The sequence below is a fragment of the Natator depressus genome, chromosome 8, assembly GCF_965152275.1.
Source record: "Natator depressus isolate rNatDep1 chromosome 8, rNatDep2.hap1, whole genome shotgun sequence".
Taxonomy (NCBI): Eukaryota; Metazoa; Chordata; order Testudines; family Cheloniidae; genus Natator; species Natator depressus.
This window is the reverse complement of record NC_134241.1, coordinates 78502182-78528098: the sequence shown is the minus strand read 5'-3', so window position 1 is coordinate 78528098 and position 25917 is coordinate 78502182. Positions and strand designations below refer to the sequence as shown.

The 25917-nt window shown below is 41.3% G+C and overlaps 1 protein-coding gene across 1 annotated transcript in view; it reads right to left on the bottom strand.

Moving 5' to 3' along the window:
* Positions 1 to 4420: 4420 nt before the first annotated feature.
* LOC141992914 (uricase-like) overlaps positions 4421 to 25917 on the bottom strand; it is a 33141-nt gene continuing 11644 nt past the window's right edge. The window contains exons 2-8 of the mRNA XM_074962254.1: positions 22053 to 22271; positions 20696 to 20812; positions 18832 to 18910; positions 8670 to 8856; positions 7930 to 8053; positions 7441 to 7524; positions 4421 to 5974 (exon numbers count right to left, since the gene is read on the bottom strand). Coding sequence (XP_074818355.1) covers positions 5894 to 5974; positions 7441 to 7524; positions 7930 to 8053; positions 8670 to 8856; positions 18832 to 18910; positions 20696 to 20812; positions 22053 to 22271 — 891 coding nt within the window. The 3' untranslated portion in view covers positions 4421 to 5893. The remainder of the gene's footprint in view (positions 5975 to 7440; positions 7525 to 7929; positions 8054 to 8669; positions 8857 to 18831; positions 18911 to 20695; positions 20813 to 22052; positions 22272 to 25917) is intronic.

The following is a 25917-nucleotide window of genomic DNA, read 5'->3' as shown; positions in this document are numbered from 1 at the left end:
AGAACATATGATGTTGGTGCAGCAGAGGGAAGTTGGAAACCTTTCCCTCGTTCTTTTTGTCTCTTAAAAATGTAAGATGGATTCGTGTGGATGAGAGTGAATGGGTTGTAAAAGGAGTTTGTACATTTCAGCAACTGTGGGGTTGGCAGAGTAAAGATGTGTGTGAATGGGGTGTACTCAGGCATTGCTGAAAGAGGGCAGAGTTAAGGATGCATGAGCAGCCTGAACTGTGCATTTCCTGGTTTTCAGACATTTGAGTTTTGCTCAGCTTATGGGATGACAGAACACCAAACAATCTTAACTCTGTTAACCTATTTTTTTGCCACTGAATTATACCCGTGCTCTGGCTGCCAATGAGCTTCCAAATGGAATCCTTGTTTACTTTAACCTATAAGGCCCTAAATGGTTTGGGAGCTGGTTACCTGGTGAGAGATCACTTCCCTCCCCATGCTATCCTCCTGCATTTGAGATCAACAGAGGCACTTGAGGTGGAGCTCCCTCAATATTAAAGAGTGGAAGCAGCTGACAGCATGTTCTCCATGAGAGGTCCTTGACTTGTCCCTTGTCCACCACAGCCTGGATTAGTTAATGTCCAGGCCAGCTGCAGGCTCACCTTTGCTTGCAATGTAGTTGCACTGCCCCTGGTCTGGAGTAGATGGGGTTTACGACATCACAATTCCTTCCCTGGCTTTGCCTCTAGACTTGTACCAGATTATGACCTCCTCCATTCCAGCCTATGCTTTGAGGGTGGTCGGAGTTAACATGTCACCCCCTTGCCCACCCCTGCCTGCCCACTCACCGCCTGCCTGCAGGGGAAGGGAAGAAGTGGCCTCCTGGAGTCTACTCCCTTCTCTGTGCTGTGACTCATGATGGAGGCAGCCTGTAAAGGGGAGTAAAAGGGCCTTTCTTCCCCTCCCTTACGCAGGTGCATAAGGCAAACCACAATCTTGTCCAATATAAACTCAGCCTCCCAAAATTGTCTTAAAAATGTACCAGCCCTGTCTCAAAATCTACTTACTCACCCTTTGCTATGATGATTGATAATAAAAGTAAAAATAATGAGATTTTCTCACCTGTCCAAACAAACAAAAACACCAAACAGCAAACCTCACCCCATGTGAGCAGGCAAGGAGAATTTTGCAAAGCTGTGGGAATCCTGCACATAAAAGTCCTTCCTAACACCACTGCTATTTGTACCTTGCCTGTTTCACATAAGTTAGTGCCCAGCTGAGAGAGAGAATGATTTTCCTTCCTTTCTAGGCATGTTCTGAACTGCGAGGTGTTCATTCTGAGATACAGTTCACATTCTGATTATTACTGAGTTCTGTGCAATATTTTTACTCCTATAGCTAGATACAACTAACAATTTTTCCTCTTGTATACAGCTATCTACTTCCCATGAGAGAGCTGGCTGGTTATTTGATGTGCCCCAAACAGCAGATAGTTTTATCTTAACAAATCTTTCTTACTGATATTTACAGTCAACCATTTTATTGGTAATTGGAAATCTCAGAGCAGTTCACTTCATTTTAGGATTATGCTTCTAGCATTTAGAAAAAAATATGAGGGCACAATATTGTTTGGATTTTACTTTTATCGGCTTCATGTGGAAGTGGTATTCTAATGTCCAAAAATAAAAAGGAGGGTGGACGTGAACTGTGTTTTTTCTTTAAAGATTGACGCAGCTGCAATAGACTTGCCCGATGATATTTAAAAGATAAGAGATTTTATATTATTTTAGAAAATTTTCTTCGTATCATACTTAGCTATGCACAATATACAATTCTGCACTGTGGTGTGGTCAATTTATAGAGAGTAATTGTACTGACTTTGAAAATGGAATTTCATCTCTATGTTCTTAGCCCATTTAACAATGTCTTTGCACACGTCTTATATAAAATTGGTTGCATTTGGAGCTTAATCAGTGGTTGATGGGGACTGTAGTGAAACCTTCCTGGCTAGCTACCAGGATTGACCACATGTTGGATGGTATAGGAATGGAAATCAAAATGATAGGAACTTATGTGCATATCTGAGACTACCAGTTCAGTTTTAATTGTAGGTTATGGAGTCTAGTCTGCAAGCCTCCACAGGGAGGTCCCTACCAAATTCCCAGCCATGAAAAATGCATCCCAGACCGTGAAATCTGGTCTTTTGTGTGCTTTTACCATTCTCAAATTGGGTTCCTGACCCAAAAGGGAGCTGTGGGGGGGTCACAGTATTGTCACCCTTACTTTTGTGCTGCCTTCAGAGCTGGGTGGCTGGAGAGCAATGGCTGTTGGCTGGCTGCTCAGCTCTGAAGGCAGTGCCCCACCAGCAGCAGCGCAGAATTAAGGGTGAAAACCCCATACCATGCCACCCTTCTGCATGGCTGCCTTCAGAGCTGGGCGGCCAGAGGGTGGCAGCTACTGACTGAGGGCACAGCTCTGCAGGCAGCAGTGCAGAAGTAAGGGTGGCAATACCATACCATGCCAGCCTGACTTCTGTGCTGCTGCCGGTGGTGGATCTGCCTTCAGAGCTGGGCTCCTGGCCAGCAGCCGCCGCTCTCCAGCTGCCCAGCTCTGAAGGCAGCACCACCGCCAGCAACAGTGCAGAAGTAAGGATAGCAGCACCACAAACCCCCCCCCTCCCACTACAATAACCTTGTGACCCCACCCATAACTTTTTTTTGGGTCAGGACCCCCAAAATAACACCGTGAAATTTCAGATTTAAATAGCTGAAATCATGAAATTTATGATTTTTAAAATCCTATGACTGTGAAATTGACCAAAATGGACCATGAATTTGGTAGGGACCTATCCGTAGGCCACTAGTGAACTATGTGGGAGGATGGACCAAAGATGCAAGGTCCAACCCCCAGCCAATTTGCAGGGGTGCTGGAACAATTTGTACAGTGGGGGTACTGAGAGCCATTGAACCAAACTCTAACCACTGTGTATGATGGAAACCACTTCAAGCCAGGGGGTGCAGCAGCACCCCCAGCACCCTTAGTTCCAATACATATGCAGCCAAGGAAATTATTTTGGAGGGCGTTTTGGTGGAAGACTCCACATCCACATGTTTTTGTAATGGGCAGCAGGGAGCACCTGTTATTAATGGTAGTGATTTACATTTACCTTACATTGTGCCTTTCGTCTCAAAGGTTTCAAAAAGTGTTACAAACTATGGGACTGCTCCTGTGCACTTTACTCAGGTGAAACACCTGTTGACATCAGGCCACATACATATCGAAGTCATTTCACTCACCACAGAAATACAGCCAAGAGCCAACTCTGAGTGAAACCTGTGCAGTCAACCTCTGCAGCCCTTTAGGACTGGGGAGGAAGAATTATTCTGCCAGATAAAACTTCAGGGAGTCTGTGTAGGTAGAAAGTAATGATCCAGATTGGAGTTTGGTCAGGACCTCAGGTATAACACCTCTTCTCGCATGAGTTCTTGTTGGATGTTCTTGTTGGATGTTTTCTACTCATCAGTCTATTTAGCCTGCCTAAGAGTCACACACACAGGCCAGATTTGTAACGGTTTTCAGGTGTTGCTCTGCTCAGCATTGCAAAGTCTAAGCAATTTAGATGGCTAAATCCTAGTTTGACTTTTAATGAGACTTATGCTCCCAAGTCCCTCAGTCACTTTTGAAAATGGGACTTAGCCATCTAAGTCACCTAGACATAGATTTTTAAAGATATTTAGGGGCCTAACTTTTATTGAGATCCATGAAAGTTAGGCACCTAAATACCTTTAAAAATCCAGCTCTTAGGCATTGCAATTGCAAGCAGAGCACTGTTTAAATATCTTTTCAAAGCTGGGCTGAAATGCCTGCACAGCTACAGAGCTCTAGAGAGACTGCCTGGCATGAGCAGTGATGTGTGTTCAGAACCAATGGGAAGTCTGAATAGGGTTTTGTTGTTTTCCTTCTGTGTTATTGCTTCCGTTAAGTTTGTCATACCACAATGAGCAGGCTGTCCACACACAATAAACTACCTGCTTAACCTAGGAAGAGGTGGGTAATGCAATGTTCAGGGGAATCCTTTTTTTAGTTTAAATGGAAGAGGTGGAACATTTTGGGGGGGACTGATCTGAAATTAATATTAGTAATGTTATCTGGTATATATTCATTTTAATGAAATCGATATGGGCTCTTCCCTAATTCAATATAATAATCAAGAAGCAGTTTTCTTTTAAACTTTGCTTTTTATTTTTCTATTAAAAGAGGCATAGATAATCTACAAGACCATGCAGTCATTTAAATAATAATGCAGCAGAAATAGAAAAGAGATGAGACCCTCAAATGTAATACAATAAACTTCACACAAGGAAGGAAGTAATGTTCAGCACAGAGTTAAAAGAACTACAGACCAATTAGTTGGGTCAACTAGTCATCAGTTCAGGCAAATAAAAGCACATCTGGAACAAATCCATCCTTTGATATAAGTTGTTCTATTGTCCTTAAGAAGATGTCACATTTTGATGAGCAATAGCTGCCTTCAAATTTTATGCGGCATTTAAGACAAGCAGATGAATCCTTTTGTGCAAAAGAGAGGAAGAGATGCTCCTATGTTGCAAGCAACCTCAGTTTCCTAAATTTCCATTCAGGATGTGTTCCTTAATTTTTAGTGCTACCCAAAGCACGTGATCAGATCCAGTAGGGCAAAATAAGTCTAAATATATTGAGTGAGGATTTTAATGCCCAAAGCATTTTCGGGTGAGATTTTCAAAAGTGCCTAAGTGATTTGGGCACAAGTCACATTGGATTTAAGCTCCTGTGTCATTTAGTAGCTTTTAAAATCCTGCCCTTGGAAACTAAAGGCAGCAGTTTCAAGCTGATGGGATTTGAGCAGGTTTTATATTGTGGATGTGTCAGCTGCAGGTTGTGAACACACAGGAGTAAGATGTGCTGATTTTGCTATTTAATATCTGTGCTCAAAGCTATGTCCTGGAGTAACTAAATATTTTAAATGAGTTGTAAATAAAGTGGAATTTGTCTACCCATTTTTCTCCCCAAAAAGCCATAGCTCACTTCTTGGGTTGACTCCTGCCTGCTCAAAAGTCATGATAGTATTGTTAAATTAAAGAACAAGACCTAAATAACCCCAAAGAAATACCTTAAGCATTTCAATGATTAACACAGAAGCAATTCTATAGCTGCATAATCCCCATAACTGGTTGTTTGATGAGCAATAATGCAGCAGCCATCTAACTAGAACACTTAAATGGACATTAGTCAACATCTGTACTATTAATATTGTAAAGAAGATATAATATATAAGTAGGTAGAATGTGGTTTTATTTCCTCATTTGCTTCATGAAGAAATCAGGATCTAATTGAATTTACATCGGTAATATAAGTAATAATTCTCTAATTTAAATATATTGGACCAGATCCTCAGCTGCGTAAATCATTATAGTCCATTGAAGTCATACCAGTTTACACCACCTAAAAATTTGATCTCATGCCAGTAAATTAATTTTAGTGTTAATAGGAAGAATGAATTAATGCATGAACATTAATAAATAATTTATAGAACCGATTTAGGATTTTAAATGTGCAAAGCACATTACAGACATTAACTGGAACTTTCATAATAAGCCTAAAAATAATTGTCTTCTAATGAACTGATTTTAATGTTTCTGGCTGGGATTTCCAAAGGAACCCAAGGGAATTAGGTGCAAAAATCCTATTGAGATTCGTTGGGGTTTGGATAGCTGAATTCCTTAGGCTCCTTTCAAAATCCCAATCTCTGTAATTTGTAGAGGGAAAAGTCAGGTCAATGAATGGAATGGATACATTCTGAAAAGAAAACCAAACATGGTAAGTGTGTCCTGTACATGTGATTTGGATCCCATATGTTCAGTCAAAACATCCATCCAATTGACTTGCTGCTCATCTCTTGCATTTTAGGCTTGCTCTGTTAAGCACTTCTTCCTACCGAGAGTGCATGTATAAGAAGCATAGGGAATCTCCACTGGCACCAGAACCTGAACATAAATGACATATACATAGATTCATAGATACTAAGGTCAGAAGGGACCATTATGATCATCTAGTCCAACCTCCTGCACAACGCAGGCCACAGAATCTCACCCACCCAGTCCTGCGAAAAAGCTCTCACCTATGTTTGAGCTATTGAAGTCCTCAAATCATGGTTTAAAGACTTCAAGGACCAGAGAATCCTCCAGCAAGTGACTCATGCCCCATGCTACAGAGGAAGGCGAAAAACCTCCAGGGCCTCTTCCAATCTGCCCTGGAGGAAAATTCCCTCCTGACTCCAAATATGACGATCAGCTAAACCCTGAGCATATGGACAAGGTTCACCAGCCAGATACCCAGGAAAGAATTTTCTGTAGTAACTCAGATCCCACCCCATCTAACATCCCATCAGGCCTATTTACCATGAATATTTAAGGATCAATTAATTACCAAAATCGTATTATCCCATCATACCATCTCCTCCATAAACTTATCGAGTTTAATCTTAAAGCCAGATAGATCTTTTGCCCCCACTGCTTCCCTTGGAAGGCTATTCCAAAACTTCACTCCTCTGATGGTTAGAAACCTTCATCTAATTTCAAGTCTAAACTTCCCAATGACCAGTTTATATCCATTTGTTCTTGTGTCCACATTGGTACTGAACTTAAATAATTCCTCTCCCTCTCTGATATTTATCCCTCTGATATATTTATAGACAGCAATCATACATGAGTAGCTCTTCTCCAGTTGGAGTACCCATCAACCTCAGTGGTATCATTGAACTAAAATCAATATTCCATAGAACCTGAGGGCACTCAACACCTCAAAAGATCAATCCCACAGGGAACATTCCTGCCCTTATTGAAGTCAATGGGATTTTTGCTATGAACTTAAATGGGAGCAGGAGCAGACCTATACTGGCTGTTTAAAAGGGGCCAGGATAAGAGTAGTGAGGAAAGGGGACCCAGATCCAGGGGAAAGAAAACAGAGAATAGGGGAAGACTAATTCATCTGTCAAAAGTGGCAATCGTAAAATCAAATATCCTGATTTTCCTCTCACTTATACCAGGTTTATACTAGTGTAACTTCATCAGGCCAGCTCCTCAGCTGGACCTGGACACCACTCTGAGCAGCTGATGGGGAGGGAGACAAATGCTACAGCTTCCACCCTTGTCCCCCTCCCATCCCAGAGTTGTGCCCAGGTCTAAATTATACCCAGCTGCAACAAAACAGCAAGAGGCTGTTGTAGCAGCTGGGGATTTCTGGAGCACAGCAGGGGTCTGACCACATCCCCTTTCCTTCACCACACCCTCAACACGCTGGCCTACATCACAAGAGGGAATCCATAGGAACCCACTTAAACTAGCTTTTGTGGCCAATTTGCACAACCAGAGCAGTGCAAAGGAAACACATCTCTAGTGGGCTGGGTTTTTTAGATGACTCCATGCATTTAATATTTTAAAAGTTCCCTCACCTCCTTGTCATTGGTCAATCCAAATTTCTTCAGGTCTATGACGTCATAATAGATGTTGTTCAAGGTGACTTCAATCTCCTGTATCTGAAACGATAAAAATCTGAAACTGTCACAGTTTGTCACCACACTTTCCCACATGACAATCTGATAAAGTATTTAAACAACTGAAATGTCACAAAAGGAAGGAGAGCAAAGAGGATAAAATGGGCCCATTTTAGAAACACTTGAATGTTATTCTGTAGCATTCTTCCCTTTCATTTCTGAGTCTGCTCCTGTGAAGTGCTGAGTTCCCTTCACTCCCTTTATCTTCACAGGAAGTGCTCTGCGTTTTCTCTGCATTCTCACTTTTCCAAAACAGCTGCCTCTTCAGGCAGTTTTCATATTTTACTTAGGTTATCTAGACAAATGGGCTCAGCCTGAACTTCTCAGTGGATCCCTTGACTGTATTTTCATTATGAGCTAAATATTATTAAATGGTGAAAAAGATACCTGTGGAACTCTCGCCAGGGTGAGCATCTGAATATTGTTGACAGTCTTCTGGTGAGAGGGTGAGTATTCCCCACAGTCAGGTGGCCCAGAAAATGCCTCAAGGACACACTCATGAACAGTGCCCCTTAAAAATATTGTATGAAAGTAAAGTTCTAAAATTACTGATGAAACATTTTATTAATTGTCGTTATGCTTGACTTTTATCTGTAATATTTTAATTTCATTTCCTCTGTCTCTCTTTCTAGCAACAATATAACACAGGGTTTGTACTAAGCCCTCTCCTTACCAATTCCCCACTCCCACTCCAATCCCCCTAACCCTGTAATATTGCAAATCAGCATTTTATTTAAGCTATTTAGCTTATTTTGCCGAGGTGCGCTGTGTTCAAATATGAACTACCCAGTCCAGATCATCAACTGGTGTAAATCAGCAGAACTCTGAATCGGAGCTACACCAGTTTACACCACCTGACCATCTAGCACTCAGAGCCTTATTTCCAGAAGTACTGAACACTCATAACTTCAGCTGAAGTCAATGGGAGCTGTGGGTGCTCAGCAACTGAAAATCAGGCCTAGAGAATTTAAATAAGGCAGTTTTAATGGTAACAAAAAGCAAGCTGGGGTTGCTTTTAGGGCACAGTCTGTGCAGTCCCTACTGCATGTGGAGTGTTGATTTGTTTGTTTTTGAGGGAGTCTAGGATAATAAATTTGCCAGAAGACATGATTCAATTCAGTACGTACCATATGCAGTCAAAGTCAATATCTTGACACTCGCCATAGGACCACTTGCAGAATAGTTCTGCACTTAAAACCCTGTCAGTCCGTTCAGGAATTGTGGTGTATTTGTCCCTGTGGAAGCCTTGAAATCCAGACTGTGTTGTTTTCTTAAGTTTCAGCTCTTTAATTCCAGAGATAACAAGTGGACGACCTGTGATCCAAAAATGTTAGAGGGAAAACATCAGCTCCTATTCATGCAGGGAGATGGGAACTCTGTGCTGGGGTGATGTACTGCCATACAGCATTCACCCAAAGGTGTAATTTTATGCATTTGTGTGATACGTAGGTATTGTTAAATATCATTTTCTTCACACAGACATACGGAGCTGAGAGCCAACTTCTATACATTAGAAGTTAGAGTGTGATCTTGAAAGGTGCTGTAGGTCCTTTCCCTAAGGAGTGGCACACTCCCAATCCAATTCCCATTAAAATCAATGGGAGTTAGTCATTCCACACCTCACCTTTTTGATCAGCCCCTTAGCCATGTCTGTGCCACAGACTTTATTTCACACAATGTACATCAGTATACAGCTGTCAAACTTAGTATATCACTCATGTGTGTGCATACTTGGCTGCTTGCACCAGCACTGCACATACCCACCAGGACTGCTTGTGTCAATGCAAAGGGCAGTGTGCCATGCACAGTTGTCTGGCACAATGCCTGTTGGGAAATTTTTGCAGGACAGAAATGACTTGTCCACGGATCACTGAGAGCTAGGGGCCAAGTTCCCAGCATGCAAGTGTCTCCACCCCATAATGCCAGCCATATTCCATAATTTTTGCTCCTTATTTTTAAAACCCCACAATCCCACATGGCACTTTTCCGTTTCCACCATCTCTGACAGAAGCATGGAGCCCACAGAGCTCTGCACTATTCTCATAAACACAAGACACATGATTCTCCTGTATTTGCAGATGTGCAGAAGTACCACACTTTAGCAGTCAGCCATAAGTGTGTTCTGTGCTAGACTGTTCTCTGTGCCTTGAGCTTTGGTTGCTGGTAGTACATGTTTGGTGTTTGCTGTCTAGTTACAGCTCTGACTGTTTCCCTCAGCCTCTGAGTTATGTGGTGCTTGCTGTACATTACAAGTACTGTGTGCTTTAAGTACTGTAATGCATTCTGCAATGTTTGTTGTGTACTATTAACGATAATTTTATTCTCCAAAAATAGAAAATCGAGTGGCAAAAACAGTGCAGAAAAACCATGAGCAAAAAATGGCAGGCTATGCAATACAAATTTTAAACATATATTAACAGAATGGGACTTTGAAATTGGAAAGGCAGCGAACATTTCTGTCCATTTCAGTGTACAAATATAATCCGTTGTGCCTACAGATATGCCAGCTGTGGCTCTCAGAGGTCAGTGTACGTGAAGCTGTGATTTTCCTTGCCGGCACCCCACGTGGAGTGGTAGGAATACAGATGTGACTGTTATGCCACATGGAATGTAGGATGGTGCATGCAGCTGCTAGAATGGAGTTCTCTCAGGACTGCAAAGGGTTGGGAGTCCAGGATTTTTGGACCTGTACATCAACCAGGGTCTGCAAAAGCATTTGTGTTTGCTGCCTCAGAAGACCCATTATGTCTTGGTGCATCTCCCACTACTTTTCCTGGGCCTTTCTCCTGCTCACTCTCTCTTGCTTCATGCCATCTGCCATGTTGGCCCTCCAGACCCTTTGTTCATGGTCTGATGCAACACCAGCTTTCAGGAATTTACTGAACATGTCCTTCCTAGTCGTCTTCTTTCTCCTCCTCCTCCTCCTCAGGATCTGGCATTCTGTGGGTGAGAAAGGCATGCCCCTCAAGGTAGCAACAGCAGCAAATGCTGATAAAAACAGACATGTATCACGGATTTACAGTCCACTACATGTTTCAGAGTAGCAGCCATGTTAGTCTGTATTCGCAAAAAGAAAAGGAGGACTTGTGGCACCTTAGAGACTAACAAATTTATTTGAGCATAAGCTTTCGTGAGCTACAGCTCACTTCATCGGATGCATACACTACATGTATCCGATGAAGTGGGTATTCACCCACGAAAGCTTATGCTCCAATATGTCTGTTAGTCTATAAGGTGCCACAGGACTCTTTGCCACTTTTACAGTCACAATGGAAAGGGAAAGATAAGTTTCAAAACTCCGTCCCTTATTCCGATAAAAACTTTTCAGCTTTGGAGCACCTCTGCACAGCACTGTTCTCCAGCCCCAGTGATGGTGAGTATGGCCTGCCAGAGGTGAGGAGGGGTGGGTGGGAAGGAATTTTGGTTGCATGAAACAATAGAATTTCTGTCCCTATTCCATGGGTATGAGCATAGGGCAACAGCACTGAATACTGGCACTATTTTTCTCAAGTGGTTGTGATTTTAGCTGATATCTCGCTCCTGGGGGTAACAAAGGCACAGAGAGCACAGCTGCTACTGGTGTCCCAAAGTCACCTGAGCCGATATGCTGCTAGCCTGTATACTGCAATGGTGCCAGCCAAACTTGTCATGGAGTGGTGTCGGAAAAGGAAGAAAAAATAAGGCAGCCATCCCTAGAAACCTTTGGGAGGGGAGTGTAGAGCAACCTTCATGAAAGTTTCATAGAGATCTCTCAGGAGGGTACATTAAAAAAAACTGCTTTGCCTGCCCCCTGCCAATGAAAGCATGTACCAACTCCTACCTGTGTTGTACCTTTTGCTTCTTCTTCTACAAGTAAAATGATGAAAAGATGATACCTGCGCCTTATTAGCTTGGGGATGGATGGGCTTGGTACCATCTTTAAACTTAAACATTGTAAAGAAAATGCATGAACATGCTTACCCAAGATCCCTTCCCCTTCTTCAGTTCATCCGTGCTTAGCTGATGGGACTGACTAGACTGTGCCAGAATCTCAAACAGGTCCTGGCTTGGGGCATGGCTGAAGCAGCTCTGCTGCATCTCCCCACTTCTTCTCCACCTGCTCACAGTTCAAGGCTGGGATCTCTGTCTCAGGTTCCTCCAAGGTATCCATGGTGGTCTGCAGCACGCTGGTAGGGTCTTGGCCAAGTATGACGTACATCTCATTGTAAAAGTAGCAGCTCAGCACCAGATCAATTGTTGCACTCCCTGACCTTGTGGTATACCAGGTGCTGTTACTTTGCTTTCATGCAGTGTTGCTCCTGGTCCCCGTCATACTTCTTTGCCTGCATCCCCTGTACAATGTACTGGCAGATATCCATGTTTCTGTGGCTGGTCCGTGGCTGTGCTTGCACAGCCTCTTCTCCCCACACCCAGGAGATCCAGTATCTCCTGTCTACTCCAGGCAGGACCATGTCTAATGTGTAGACCCAACATGGTCAGCTGGGTAATAAGAAAAAGGCATTTCAAAAATACATGAAGTGGGGGCGGCTTCCAGTCTCTATGATACATAGGCAGTGGAGTTCACAATTGCGACCAAAGTGGTCTGTGTCGCAGGGAATAAGGCGTTGTGGGACAGCTGCTGGAGAATTGTTAGGGTTGACCCAGGTCACATAGTGTCTACACTCACACTGCATGACCATGGTTCATGCTGCTCAGGGAGATGGTTTTACTGCATTGCTGTAATGGAGTGCTTATGTCAATGGGAGACAAATTTTAGTGTAGACACATGCACAAATAGGTTGATGTAAGGGGGCTTATGTTGACCTAACTTTGTAATGTAACCAAAGTCTTAGACAGAGCTAGGACTTGTTTCAGCGCTTATTGAAGGCAATGGAAGGACTCCCATTGACTTCAGTGGGAACTGAATTGAGCCATAAGTGATGTGGCCTAAGAGAACGATGAGGTCAGTTTTTTCCTATGTCATAACAGGGAGTATTGTAGGAAATCTACTATATATAGACTGGAACCCTTTCACATCTATCTCCGTGTGAGTTCTGCATGTGGTAGATTTGTGCGCAAGCAGCCACTGTGAACTCTTGCAGTTTGGATAACTTGCAGACACTGTTTTTTGTATCCGCAGCTTCAAGTTGACAGTAGGTACTTTCAGTTTTGACCGCTACATCTAAAACTTACTACTGCAGTTCCTGTAGCATTGTGAGGATCACAGCTTTCTTCTGAATAACAACCAGAAGAATTCTTGACTTTTTATTTGAGACGCTCTTTTGGATTATCACACTGGGAAATGTCATTTGTCTAATCCTTTGGGTTACACTGATAACTGAAAATTTAACTTTTGTTTCTCTATGCAATGAAGAATTTTTCTGAGCAAGAGAAGCTAGTTTTTTGGTTTGGTCCCACGTAACAATCAAACCTGTTTCATGTGTGTGAATAGTTGATGTGTCACAAATCTTTCTATTAGGATACTTGAGAGTTATCACTAGTGATGGTTGAGAAGTATTTCATTTTTTTAAGCATTGGAAAAACACATGCCCCACATACATAGCAATATCACGTCTGTATGGCATGTGAAACCAGCCTTATGACTACACCAAGATTTCTCCAAAACTGAGACTGTACAGGTCCAAGAGGGAGTCTATTCATCTACATCAGATAAAGATAAACTTCTTTTTCCTGGCTCAGGAGATTGTCCAGGAAATATAGTTTTTCAAGGTGCTTATGCTCTGAAAAGTGATTGTATAAAAATGGCATCATGAGTAGGGATGGTTGAAAGTTTTCCATCAACACTGTTTTTTGACAGAAGATTGAGGTTTTGTCAAAACAAAATTTTTCATGAAAAGTATCTGCTTTCCATACAAAATTTTGTTTTTGTTGAAAACTTTTTGCTGAAAACAAACAAAAAAATTTTTTACTAAAATTTGATATTTTAATTAGGAAAAAGAATCTTCTGATACTGAATTTTCATACTTATTCTCTGTCAGTGATTTTGACACTACATTTGGTCAGTTGAAAAAGAGCATTTCCTAGCTGCCAGCTTTGTGTGGAATCTGAAAGGCAAGCTGTGTTCTTTCTGACTGTGATTTTTTAATAACATAGATTCTGCAGCTGGGTCTTAGTTAACAATTCTGATGATAATGTGCAAGCCAGAATAGGGTCCGATTCGCTCTTCCTTACTTGTATGAGCTCTTGCCATTATAAGACAATATTTAAAGAATAGCCTGTAATAGGATTTCTTAATTTTAAAAAATTGGCCACTTGATACAGGAGATACTTAAAATGGATTGCCCCATCTGAAATAATAGTCACATTTTATTTTGCAGATACAGATTTCCTCTCATTTTTATTCTTTGCATTATTTTTGTTGTTGTTTTAAACTTGTCTAAGGAGTTGTATCTCTAATTTCCAGGGGATTCCCCTCTATTTCTTACCAGGACATTGGAGCAATTAAAGAAAAGACTGCCCTCAGTAATACTTCCCAGGTTTCATACAGAGCCTTATGCATGCTGGGACAGGACTTGAGGAGTTTAGTCAGTGCTGTGTAAGTCGTCATACACTGGAGGCATGAGCAATGAAACTCCTAATGTATGTATCTTACTGTCAAGTATTACTGCCTCAGTTTAAGGAGCTCCCCTGTAACCTGGTATATAGATATTTTATATATCTATTGTCTTAAGCCAGAGGACCCCAAACTGTGGGGTGTGCCCCCCAAAGGGGCATGGTGGAATGTTGGGGGGGACCCAGCGGGGCCCAGACCAGTTCCCACAAGGGGTGGGGAGGGAGCGCCACCCAGTCCCTCCCCACTTCCACCTCTCCTCTGGTCCTGCCCCCAATTGCATCCCCCTCTCCCAGCCCTGCACCTGACCCTGTCCCCAGCCTTAGTGCAGCTCTGCTCCCGGCCCTGCACGAGCCTCAGCCGCTGGCCGCTGCTCTGTTCCAGGTCTGGGGCCAAGACCAGGATGCCCACGGGCCGGGATGCCAGACCCCACCGCAGCCCAGCTGCGGCTCCGCTCCTGCCTCCACCCCTGGCCATGGCCCAGCCCCAGACCCACCCCCTGCTGCGGCCCCAGCCTCAGACCCCGTACTCCTGTCCGTGGTCCCCCCCCGGCCTGGCTCCGGAGGGGTCAGGGTGGGGGGCACTAATAGGATAAGGGGGGTGCAACCCTCAAAAGTTTAGGGACCACTGTCTTAAGCTCATTACAATGGGTGACCGAGCACCTATGCGATGTTTATCGAAAGATAAAATACCTTATTTTATGCTATCGGTATATATAATTTTTATGTTTTCTTTTCAGTTGCCAGATATTGAATCAATTAAATTAACCAAGACCTTTATTGACTCACAGTAGCTCTGTGCTTGTTAACATTCGATAAGTTGATAATGAAATATGCTTATGATGATTATATTAATTCTCACAGAGCTCTTTTTACTAGCAGAGTGAAAGGGTGAAATGTAAGCGTTGCCTGAGAGGTAAATTTCAAAGTCTAGTTAATAGGTGTGTAGGAGTAACATTAAAGATAGAGACAATTATCTTGCAAGAAAGTAAAAAGGAAATGGTTGAAAATCATCTCTGATGTTACTCTTCTCCTATGCAGAAAATCCAGAGAAAATTATTAAAGGGCTGCATGATAGCGAGACTGAAAATTGAAGGTAAGTCATTTTGGTGAGTTCTGGTACATGATTTTTGTTTGCAAACTCTCATCGGGTGTTCCCTTCAGCATGACCTTTTCTGGCCCTGCAGGTGCAATGCACTCAGCACCCCTTCAGGTTCTTTCAATCAATTATACAAACTTGGGTTGGTTCAAAACATGTACCCCCATCCTGGGATCTCATTTATTAAGTCTTTCTACAGACTGTAACTTACTTCACTAGTCACCATAAGTCATCCCACTCTGGGTTCATGTAAGAGTCCTGGTCAGATCTTGTCCTTGTTCAAGAGTCCCTCCCCCCCCACCCACTTTGAGGACCTGGGGTTGTGCTTCAGATGGTTACTTTCTCAAAACAGGAATCCTCAGCTCTCCTGCTTGGAGCTGGCTTGTAAATGTAACCCTTCTGCCAGGCAACAGCAACAAGGGCCAGGTTCAATATCTAGGGGTTCCTGTTAACATTACAAAACAGAACTGTCTCAAGCACTCACCCAGAAATCTGGGAAAACTAAACGCCATACCTGGGTTCTGCTAAGAGATAATACTTCCCCACTCACAAGTACTATGTCTGCGTATAGTAAAAGGAAACTTTTATTAAAAGGAACAGGGAACGTAGTATTAATTTGGGGAAAAACAACAACAAAGATTCAGAAGTATGCACGCCGTATGTAAATTGTGTTGTGTATGTATGAAAACAGTATTGTGGGCAGTGTCCTTTGCCTCAGTTTCAAACCTTGCTTTGTGAAATTCTGACAACTGTCCCTTTAACACACTACTCCCCTTTCCCTCTGCTGCACCCTGCTCATGGCTGGTCGTCCAAAATCAGTAACATCCCCAAATTCAGGGGTGCATTCACCAGGATTCACCTCCCACCCCAGAAAGGGTGTGGGTGTCAAGCAATGCCTCTGCTGCTGCCACTGCTCACCATTGCTGCTCCTGATGGCCACCACATTTACTGCTGCACACCGCAGTCCCTGCTTCTGCTTGCTGCTCGCACCTCTTCCACTAGCTGCAATGTAGTTTTCTGAGGTTACACTGCTTAGCCCAGTTCTTAGTGGTATCAGTGTGTGGTGGGGAACCTCACTTCTGCTGCATCCTCTGTGTTATCTTTAATTACAACACTATCCCCACACCAGGTCTAAGGCTCGGCCCCCAAAACTGATCAGTGATTTCAATTCTAGTGATCATTGAACAGAAACACAGACTCTAATTTGAGTCTGATCAGCTCTGTCTTTAAACACCAGAGGGAAAGGATCAAATGGTATCTAGGACTCTTTAAACAAAGTCTGCACCACCACCAGTTATCCCATCACCCGCTCACTTTCACTTAGATTTGGCATCACTACCTCCTGCTTGTGAGTGACGTGCAAGTAAGGGTGTCCCCCTCAACTGAGGCATGTTGAGTTCAGTTCTGCTGCCCTTTAGTCATACAATAAGGATAACATTTCATTACCCCTTCACTCAAGACTACAGTGAATTTTAACCCAGAACAGCCACAACTGATCACTTTGGCAAAGCCAGTATGTCTGCTGATCACCTAGACACAATAGGTGTGTCTATGCAAGTGCCATCTGCTTCTGAAGTACTTTCCCCAGTTCATTAATAGATGACGGGGAAGAGCTCATTCAGGCCCTGGCTCACATTAGGTAGCCAGTCCCTCCATCTCTCCTTAAACATGAGTTCCCACTCTCCTCCTTGGGGCTTGGTTGTACTTTAGCCAGCTGTAGAGCCCTAGCCAGGTTCTCCATCAGCTGGCCTCTTTTTCCCCTGATTAGTCCTCACGCTCAGTGTGTTCAGCAGGTCAGCCTTCTCCATCTGCTATCTGCCCTCCTATGAGGGAGGAGGCAGAATTTATGCTGGTTCCTTTCTCCCAGTTCATCCCCAATTGGTTGTGTGAAATGATTTGCCCCACCCACTCTGCAAGGCTCTTGCGCCCCTAAAAGCAGCATGATGGCATTTCCTCCCAAGCACCATTTATTCCTGGCACTGCTTCTGCTCTATCAATGTCTCCTAGGTCCTTATATATACTTTGGACCATTCAAAATCTTAAAAGGCAATGCCACGTAACAGGGATGGACTGACCCCATAGGCACCACGATCCTTAAGGGACAGACTGCTCCCTCACACAAACATTCACAGCTTTTATGCATGTGGTGTACAAGGTTTGGTGATGAGTCTTTAGACACTGAAAAATATGAGATACTATCAGTGTATTAAAAGCAGGAGCTTTTCCAGAAAATTATATAAACTCTTTAATTTCATTCAGGTTTCTTTTTTAATTTCCTTGTAAAAGTTAAGAAAGGATGTGGAAACCCAAGTCCGAGTTGCTCATGCTGCCAAAAATGTGGCATTGGTTAAATGTCTTGGGATCATAAAACATCTCTACCTATAGAAAACTGAGGCCAAAATTCACTGGAAATTTGTGTCTGATGCTGCCTGTTCTACTGGTAGAAATATTAGAAAAAACACTCAGAATGAGCCTTTCAGAGCTTTTTGCTGTTCACAAAGGAAATGAGTTGTGCCAAGATACCAGGAGACATGCTAGATAACCCATAGAAATGCCTTCCAATTCTAACAACCCTGTGAACCAGAAAGGGAACTGGAAGGGTCATAAGACTGGTAATGAGCTACAGAACCTTTCATCTCTAGATTATGAATTTGAATACAGCCTCAGTCAGTAGCAATTAAAAGTTGTTACTATCTGATGATTGTTCAGTACCAAGGAGCCTATTGTTACTATTTCTATCTCAGCAGTGCCTAGAAACTCTGGTCCCATTGTGCTTAACACTGTAGTGGTCTCAGTCCAGTTCCTGGCATTACATCCTCATGTTACATAAAACAAAATTTGGATCTAACTGGCATTCTTGTTGGCAGTCAGAGCAATGAGGTGGAATTTGTAGATTCAAATTGGTAGCTAGACATCTAACATGCTAGTTTACATATGTAGGTGCAGCTTTAAATCCTACAGTACTTGAACACTCCAAAACTCTCACTGAACTCAGTGGGAGTTTTGGTTATGCAAGGAATTCAGAATTTGCACACACACACTTTAGTGTTTAGACATGAAAAATTGCTTGCACAGAGATGTGGGTGCAATTTTAGAGGTTAGGCTGAGGTCCTCTAACAGCTTGGCCTAATTTGTAATGCAGAAATTCAATCTTTTTAGAAGCAAAGCCAAAGCATATTCTAGGGGTTTTGCAGTGTTACTGTAAATTAGGCAGTTGGACTAAAATACTATGTCTTTAGGAGTGTACTGACTGCTAGAGTAACATTAATATTCAGACTATAGGCTATACTACAATGTATTAGTTGAAGCAGGGCATTTTCAGAAGCCAGTTCAGTCCTGTGAGTTTATGTAATAGTAATGCTTTGTGAACAATTGTAATTATTACGTGTTTAGGAGAACTCTATAAATATAAGGCTGGATTCTGCTCACCCATGATTCAATGAGCAAGGACAAAGGATCAAACCCATTTTAAAAACTTTAAGGGTGCCCCTTTCTTTGTTTTCGCAGTGTGGATAATCTTTGATAATGTTCCAAGCCTTTAACTCCTGCAGCTATCTCTAAACCTGTATTTGTCTTTAATCAATAGAGACAGTAAGGAAGGAGTAATGATGCTGAAGGAAAATTAGCAATTATTTTCTCACCATTCTGACACTGTTCAACTTCACAAAAGCGAATTCCTTCAGGAACACAGATAAAGGAATGGACATGGGGAATTCCATTCTACAGATTTAAAACACAGTTGTAAGTAAAACTGTAATGCATTGTAATATAACGTTTAAAAAATGAACTGAGAAAGAAATATCCAGAAAAACACACTAGTAATGTTTAGGGATGTCGATTAGTCACAGTTAAATCACACGATTAACTCAAAAAAATTAATCATGATTAAAAAAATTAATCTCAATTAATTGCAGTTTTAATTGCACTTTTAAACAATAGAATACCAATTGAAATGTATTAAATATTTTGGATGTTCTTCTACATTTTTATATATATTGTATTCTGTGTTGCAATTGAAATCAAAGTGTATATTATTTTTTATTACAAATATCTGCACTGTAAAAATGATAAACAAAAGAAATAGTATTTTTCAATTCACCTCATACAAGTAGTGTAGTGCAATCTCTTTGTCATGAAAGTGCAACGTAAAAAGTAGATTTTTTTTCTTTCTCTTTTTTGGCTACATAACTGCATTCAAAAACAAAACATGTAAAACTTCGGAGCCTGCAAATCCATTCAGTCCTACTTCTTGTTCAGCCAATCGCTCAGACAAACAAGTTTGTTTACATTTGCAGGAGATAATGCTGCCCGCTTCTTGTTTACAATGTCACCTGAAAGTGAGAACAGGCATTTGCATGGCACTTTTGTAGCCGGCATTGCAAGGTATTTACATGCCAGATATGCTAAGCATTCTTATGCCCCTTCATGCTTTGGCCACCATTCCAGAAGACATGCTTCCATGCTGATGACGCTCATTAAAAAAAATAATGCGTTAATTAAATTTGTGACTGAACTCCTTGGGGGAGAATTGTATGTCCCCTGCTCTGTTTTACCTGCATTCTGCCATATATTTCATGTTACAGCAGTTTTGGATTCTGACCCAGCATATATTGTTTATTTTAAAAACACTTTCACTGCAGATTTGACAAAAACGCAAAGATGGTACCAATGTGAGATTTCTAAAGATAGCTACAGCACTCCACCCAAGGTTTAAGAATCTGAAGTGCCTTCCAAAATCTGAGAGGGAGGAGGTGTGGAGCACGGTTTCAGAAGTCTTAAAAGAGCAACACTCCAATGCAGAAACTACAGAACCCGAACAACCAAAAAAGAAAATCAACCTTCTGCTGGTGGCATCTGACTCAGATAATGAAAATGAACGTGAGTCGGTCCACACTGCTTTGGACTGTTATTGAGCAGAACCTGTCATCAGCATGGACGCATATCCCCTAGAATGGTGGTTGAGGCATGAAGGGACACATGAATCTTTAGCGCATCTGACACGTAAATATCTTGTGACGCCAGGTACAACAGTACCATGAGAACGCCTGCTCTCACTTTCAGGTGACATTGTAAAAAAGAAGCGGGCAGCATTATCTCCTCCAAATGTAAACAAACTTGTTTGTCTGAGCGATTGGCTGAACAAGAAGTAGGACTGAGTGGACTTGCAGGCTCTAAAATTTTACATTGTTTTATTTTTAATGCAGTTTTTTTAACATAATTCTATGTTTGTAACTTCAACTTTCATTATAAAGAGATTGCACTTCAGTACTTGTATTAGGTGAATTGAAAAATACTATTTCTTTTCTTTTTTTACAGTGCAAATACTTGTAATAAAAAATAAATATAAAGTGAGCACTGTACACTTTGTATTCTGTGTTGTAATCGAAGTAAATATATTCTAAAATGTAGAAAACATCCAAAAACATTTAAATAAATGGTATTCTATTATTGTTTAACATGATTCATTTTTTTTAATCGTTTGACAGTCCTCGTATTTTTATATACCTTTTCTAGACGCCGCCATGGTACCTCTTGAACATAGGCCTTGATGTACACCACATGACAATATGATGAAAGGAAGTGATTGCAGATATCCAGGGCAAATTGTTCTATAGTTTGGATCTAAGAAAACAAATAACACATTAGGGAGCACCAATTATCTAATGTATATTGGCATACAGAATATAACATGCACAGTTTATCTGGATCACTGTAAATATTTTGAGTGAAAATAGATGTTGTGGCTGATATGGATGCCATTCAATTCTGAGTTTATAAAGACTGTCTTTCTAACCACCTGGTCAGCATGCACTGTAAACTACAATAGGAGCTAAAGAGTCACATTCATCAGAGATCCCTTTTTCCTTAGGTATAGTATCACCCACACAAAGGAAAGGAGAGGGCAGAGTAGAATGACTGGATTGAGAGAATCCACCACTGGTACCTGATCCTTAGAAAATGTAATATCAGAACATTCCTGGTAGGTGGTCTCATTGAACAATAAAAACTGAAGAACACTGAAGGGTAAAGATGGGATTTCATAATGAGACTGAGAATTTGGTCCATAGTGTGGTATAATTAGGCTATATGGAATTAGCAGATTAAAAGAACAGCTGAAGCCACTGAACCGGGGGTAATGATACTTATTTTCTTTGTAAAGCTTTTTAAGATCTGCTGATGGAAAGCACTATATAAGAGCTAGGTATTATTATTATTATTTATTATTAAAGAGTGAACAGCTGTCCTACTACAAAAGGTACCTGAAGACAGGTGTGAGAACAGTGCTGGCTTTGTCAGACAAAAGACTGCACCAGAAAACTGAAGAGGGACCCAAATTCCAAGTTTAAGATTCAGAATTGGATTCATACTTTTCCAAAGTTCAGGGGTATCAGATCCAAGGGGTCCAAATGCAAAAAAGATTCATGATGGGGGAGAGGGTATCAATCAAACCTAAAAATGTCTTCCACATATAAAATAAAAATTATCCACACTTGTGCACCACATACCACATGAGAAAGTCAATGTTGTGTATGAAAAATTAGTACTGGAAAAAGGAAAGATCCAGTTCAAAATCTTGAAGGGAGCTTCAGTGCCAAACTGGAAAGCAGAAAGCAAGAAAAACATATGAAAGGGAGTAGGAATTTTGCATTCAGCCAAACTCTCTTCAATTTTTGCCTGGAAAAGAGCTTCTCGACCTGGGTGAGCTTTGGAAGGGGATAGAACAGGCAATGAAAGAGGAGAGAGGATCTTTTGAAATATGTTGACAATAGAAAAGTAAGTACAATGACCACTTCCAAATAAATCTTGGACAGCATCATAAATACCAGTCAGTACAATACTAAATAAAATCATTTAAAAATACCCCTTTGCATTTTGCCAAAGCTAAGACGATGTTCTTTATGGTGTCAGTAGGGATAACAGCAGAATTGTCTCCATGCAAGTACTCATTGACAGAATTCAGTCTAATATGTACGCAAGCTTCCACTTCTTTAATGAAGTGTTTCTTGCCATCTCTTCTAATGCGAAGGAGTTTAATCACGTTCTTTCCATACACAGAATTCAGGACTTCCACATCTTCATTCTGCAGTGAAAACACAAGCATTTCTTACTCAATGGAAATCACAATTATAAAGGAAGCCAGAGCCAGGCTCAGCTGGATCAAATACCTGTTTCTTTATCAATGGCGATCATTTTATTTTTGTGTTTATCCTGGAATGCTACAGTAAGTAAGGGAACACCCAGAAGAAGGTGTGAGGTTCTGGCAAGAAGAAAGAAACCATTTTAAGGAGATACTGTTATTAATAGTAGCCGTGGTATTTAACGTTTTTATTGTAGAAGCCTCAACTGTTATAGGCCCTGTTGCACTGGACACTGTACAAATACCCCATGTAATCTGTCCATTGTCTGGAACAAACGTTCCGTTTGACAAAGGAGAGATATAATGTGCCACTATGGCTAAAAAGAAAAAAGAAAAGGAGTACTTGTGGCACCTTAGAGACTAACCAGTTTATTTGAGCATGAGCTTTCGTGAGCTACAGCTCACTTCATCGGATGCATAGCATATTGTGGAAACTATGCTATGCATCCGATGAAGTGAGCTGTAGCTCACGAAAGCTCATGCTCAAATAAACTGGTTAGTCTCTAAGGTGCCACAAGTACTCCTTTTCTTTTTTCTTTTTACGAATACAGACTAACACGGCTGTTACTCTGAAACCCGTCACTATGGCTATTAGACTTGATTCACCACTGTGTTACTTTTGGTTTATATTCATTGTTATGCCATTGAGATCAATGGAGTGTCACATGTTAGGCTGAAATCCATGGAGTTACACCATCTTAAAATAGAAATTATACACTGCTGAATCAGGCCCATTATGATGATGATGATGATTATTGTTTATTATTTGTATTGTGGTAGTACCCTAATCATGAAACAGGACCCCACTGTGCTACACACTATGCAAAAACATAAAAACAGACAGTCCCTGCCCCAAGAAGTGTACAATCTAAGTATAAGACAAGAGACAATCAATGAATACAACAAATAGGAGAGGAAAAGAAAAAAATGAGACAAGATATTATGTCTCTCTCAGCACATTGCTCAGATGTTTGAGTAACAAACACTCCAGGCTGTAAATCTAAGTGACTACAAAGTGTTTGATGGAGTGACTCTGGATTTATCTCCCTGTAGCTGAGATCATCCCACACTCTGGAGAATCAAGCCATGCCATTAGCTCAGATCTACTCTCTCATTTTCTGGCTTGCTCCTGGAAATAATTAATGCAACCAGCCAAAAGGTGTCAAAATCCTTTTAAACCTCTCCCCAAATTTGTAACAGCAACAAAATATAAGCAGAAGCAGTAGGGTCTTGCATTATTTCAAAGCTACTAACTCCCTAGAACACAATTATTTCTCAGACCAGGGTTTTCTTTCTACATATTAACTTGGCTTATTTCCTGGTTGGCATTTTTTCCCTGTTACCTTTAAAAATATATTTATGGTTTTCAGTTACTGCTAAGGTTTCTAGTAACAACCCAAGTAAGTATTTAACAGAACATATTATAATTATTATTAGTTATTATTTCAAAGCGTCCACAGTGAGCTCAGAACTTCACAGAAAAGGTGTAAATGACAAGTCTTTACTCCAAAGACCTTGCTGTGTAAGTGGTAGATCTGTCACACAAATGAGACTATAACATACACCAGGAAAAGAGGTGGTCAGAAAAGACTTATGTTACCAATATATGAGGATATAGTTACTCAAGTTAGGCACACAAATATGTACTAGTCCGAAAAAGGTGGGTTGGGTGGGTGGGATTATGGGAGATCGTAGAGTCTTAAGTATTGATTTGAATGGATCAAGGATGGAGGTTTGACAAATGGATTTCAAAAAGGTATGCCAAGCATATGGGGCAGGATGGAGGGAGGGATGGAAGCGCTGTTGAAAAACAGACAAAAGGGGTATCAGATGGGCAAAGCAGAGGGTACAGGCAAGAAATCAGAGGAAGATCAGGTGAGATATTTAGGCAGGTTTGTGACACACTGTGCCCCACGGGATACTCTGTTCTCCATGTTCACCACTTTTATATGGTTTTGATATATCTTGTACAAAGTATGCCTTGTGTGTACCAAGTATACCTCATGTGGTATCATTTGAAAACTCATAAGCTGCTGAACATTATTATCTTGGTAAAATTTGTGTGGCAACTTTGTATGTAAAGTTATGAGACTACTGTATAGCAATGATTTTACAGTAACATGTTACAAAGTTAGAAAAGCAGGCTCAAACTCATTTTTCAGAGACAAAGACACATTTTCACGTCAGCAGGATGCTAAAGAGTCATTACTAAGATCCTACTTGAATCATGGGATGATTGTCAAATAATTGCAGCTGAGTTGCGGACAAGATATGGAAAATTGAAGAAAAGTAGTAATTGACCTTTATTAATTGTGGTAATTTGGAAAAGCCAGAGAAGACTTATTTGTTTAAGAAAAGTTTTCTGGAACAATATAAACACTCAAGTATTATGTTATGCCTGCTAATTTTTTTAATAACCAGACATTTTTCTGCAACTATATTGTAGTCATCAATGCCCAGGGCTGACAGTCCAAGCACTGCATGCACGGGGCTGGCAGCCTGAGCCCCAGCTGCTGTCAGCTCAGATAAATGAGGTTCTACTGCACTAATGGGGAAAAAAGTGTGCGTTGCAATTGTCAAAATGTATGCAAAATTGTGGACTGTGCAAAGTAAGCTAATTAAAATCAAAATTGCGGTGGAACCCTAATACTGGAGGATCTGCAATTTCCGCAATATTGGAAATTAAGTTTGGCCTTCATCACTAACTGTTTAATTGGAGATTCACCAGCAGGGGAGTTGTAAACAAAGTATTTACAATTCATCTGAAGGACTGCTGACCCTATGACCCAGCAAAGACTTTTCCAGTACAAAGGGTCAGAGTATTAAAAAGAGAGACAGTGACCACCTCGTCACCTCTCCTCCCCCATCTCTACTTACAGCAGTGAGATAACTTGAAAGACAATAGGACCATCATTGGATTGAGGGGAGTGGTCCTCATTGGTAGTCTTTCCAGTTAGTATAGACTGCTGAAAGTTTTTGGGTGAGAGAAACCTTTTTGATTTCAAATCTTATTTAGCTTGGTAAAGTTTAGGAATTAGTTTGTGGTTTTATCCCCTGTGTAACCAGTTCTGACTTTTATGCCTTTATCACTTATAATCACTTCAAATACATTTTTCTCTAGTTACTAAACTTTTTATTCTTTTACCTAATCCAGTGAATATTTGTATTGAAGTGCTTCAGGACTCCACTTGAACCAACAAGGCTGGTGCATCTAAACATTACCGTTTGGAATGTCAGACCAATATGAGCTTATGCTGCACAGGGGTCTACTGAGCAGTATAAGATGCACGTTCCTGGGATGCAAAGCTAGGGTTGGGGAATTTGCAGGTGTTGCCCTGTATGTAGTTCAGGAGTGGCTGGGAGAGCATTAATGTAACTTTGCTAGGAATGACTTTAAATGCTAACGGCTGTGTGTGAGCAGAGCATTGAGAGGCTGCTTGTCATTAGCAAAGCAGTGTGAAAGGCACCCTGGGCTGGAGGGTTAAAGGGACACAACGGTTCAACAGTCCAGACTGTACCCTGGGGGATGTCACAAGGGGCTATATGCTGTAAGAGCTTGAAAGTAAGGACAAAAAGTTTGAGCTTGATG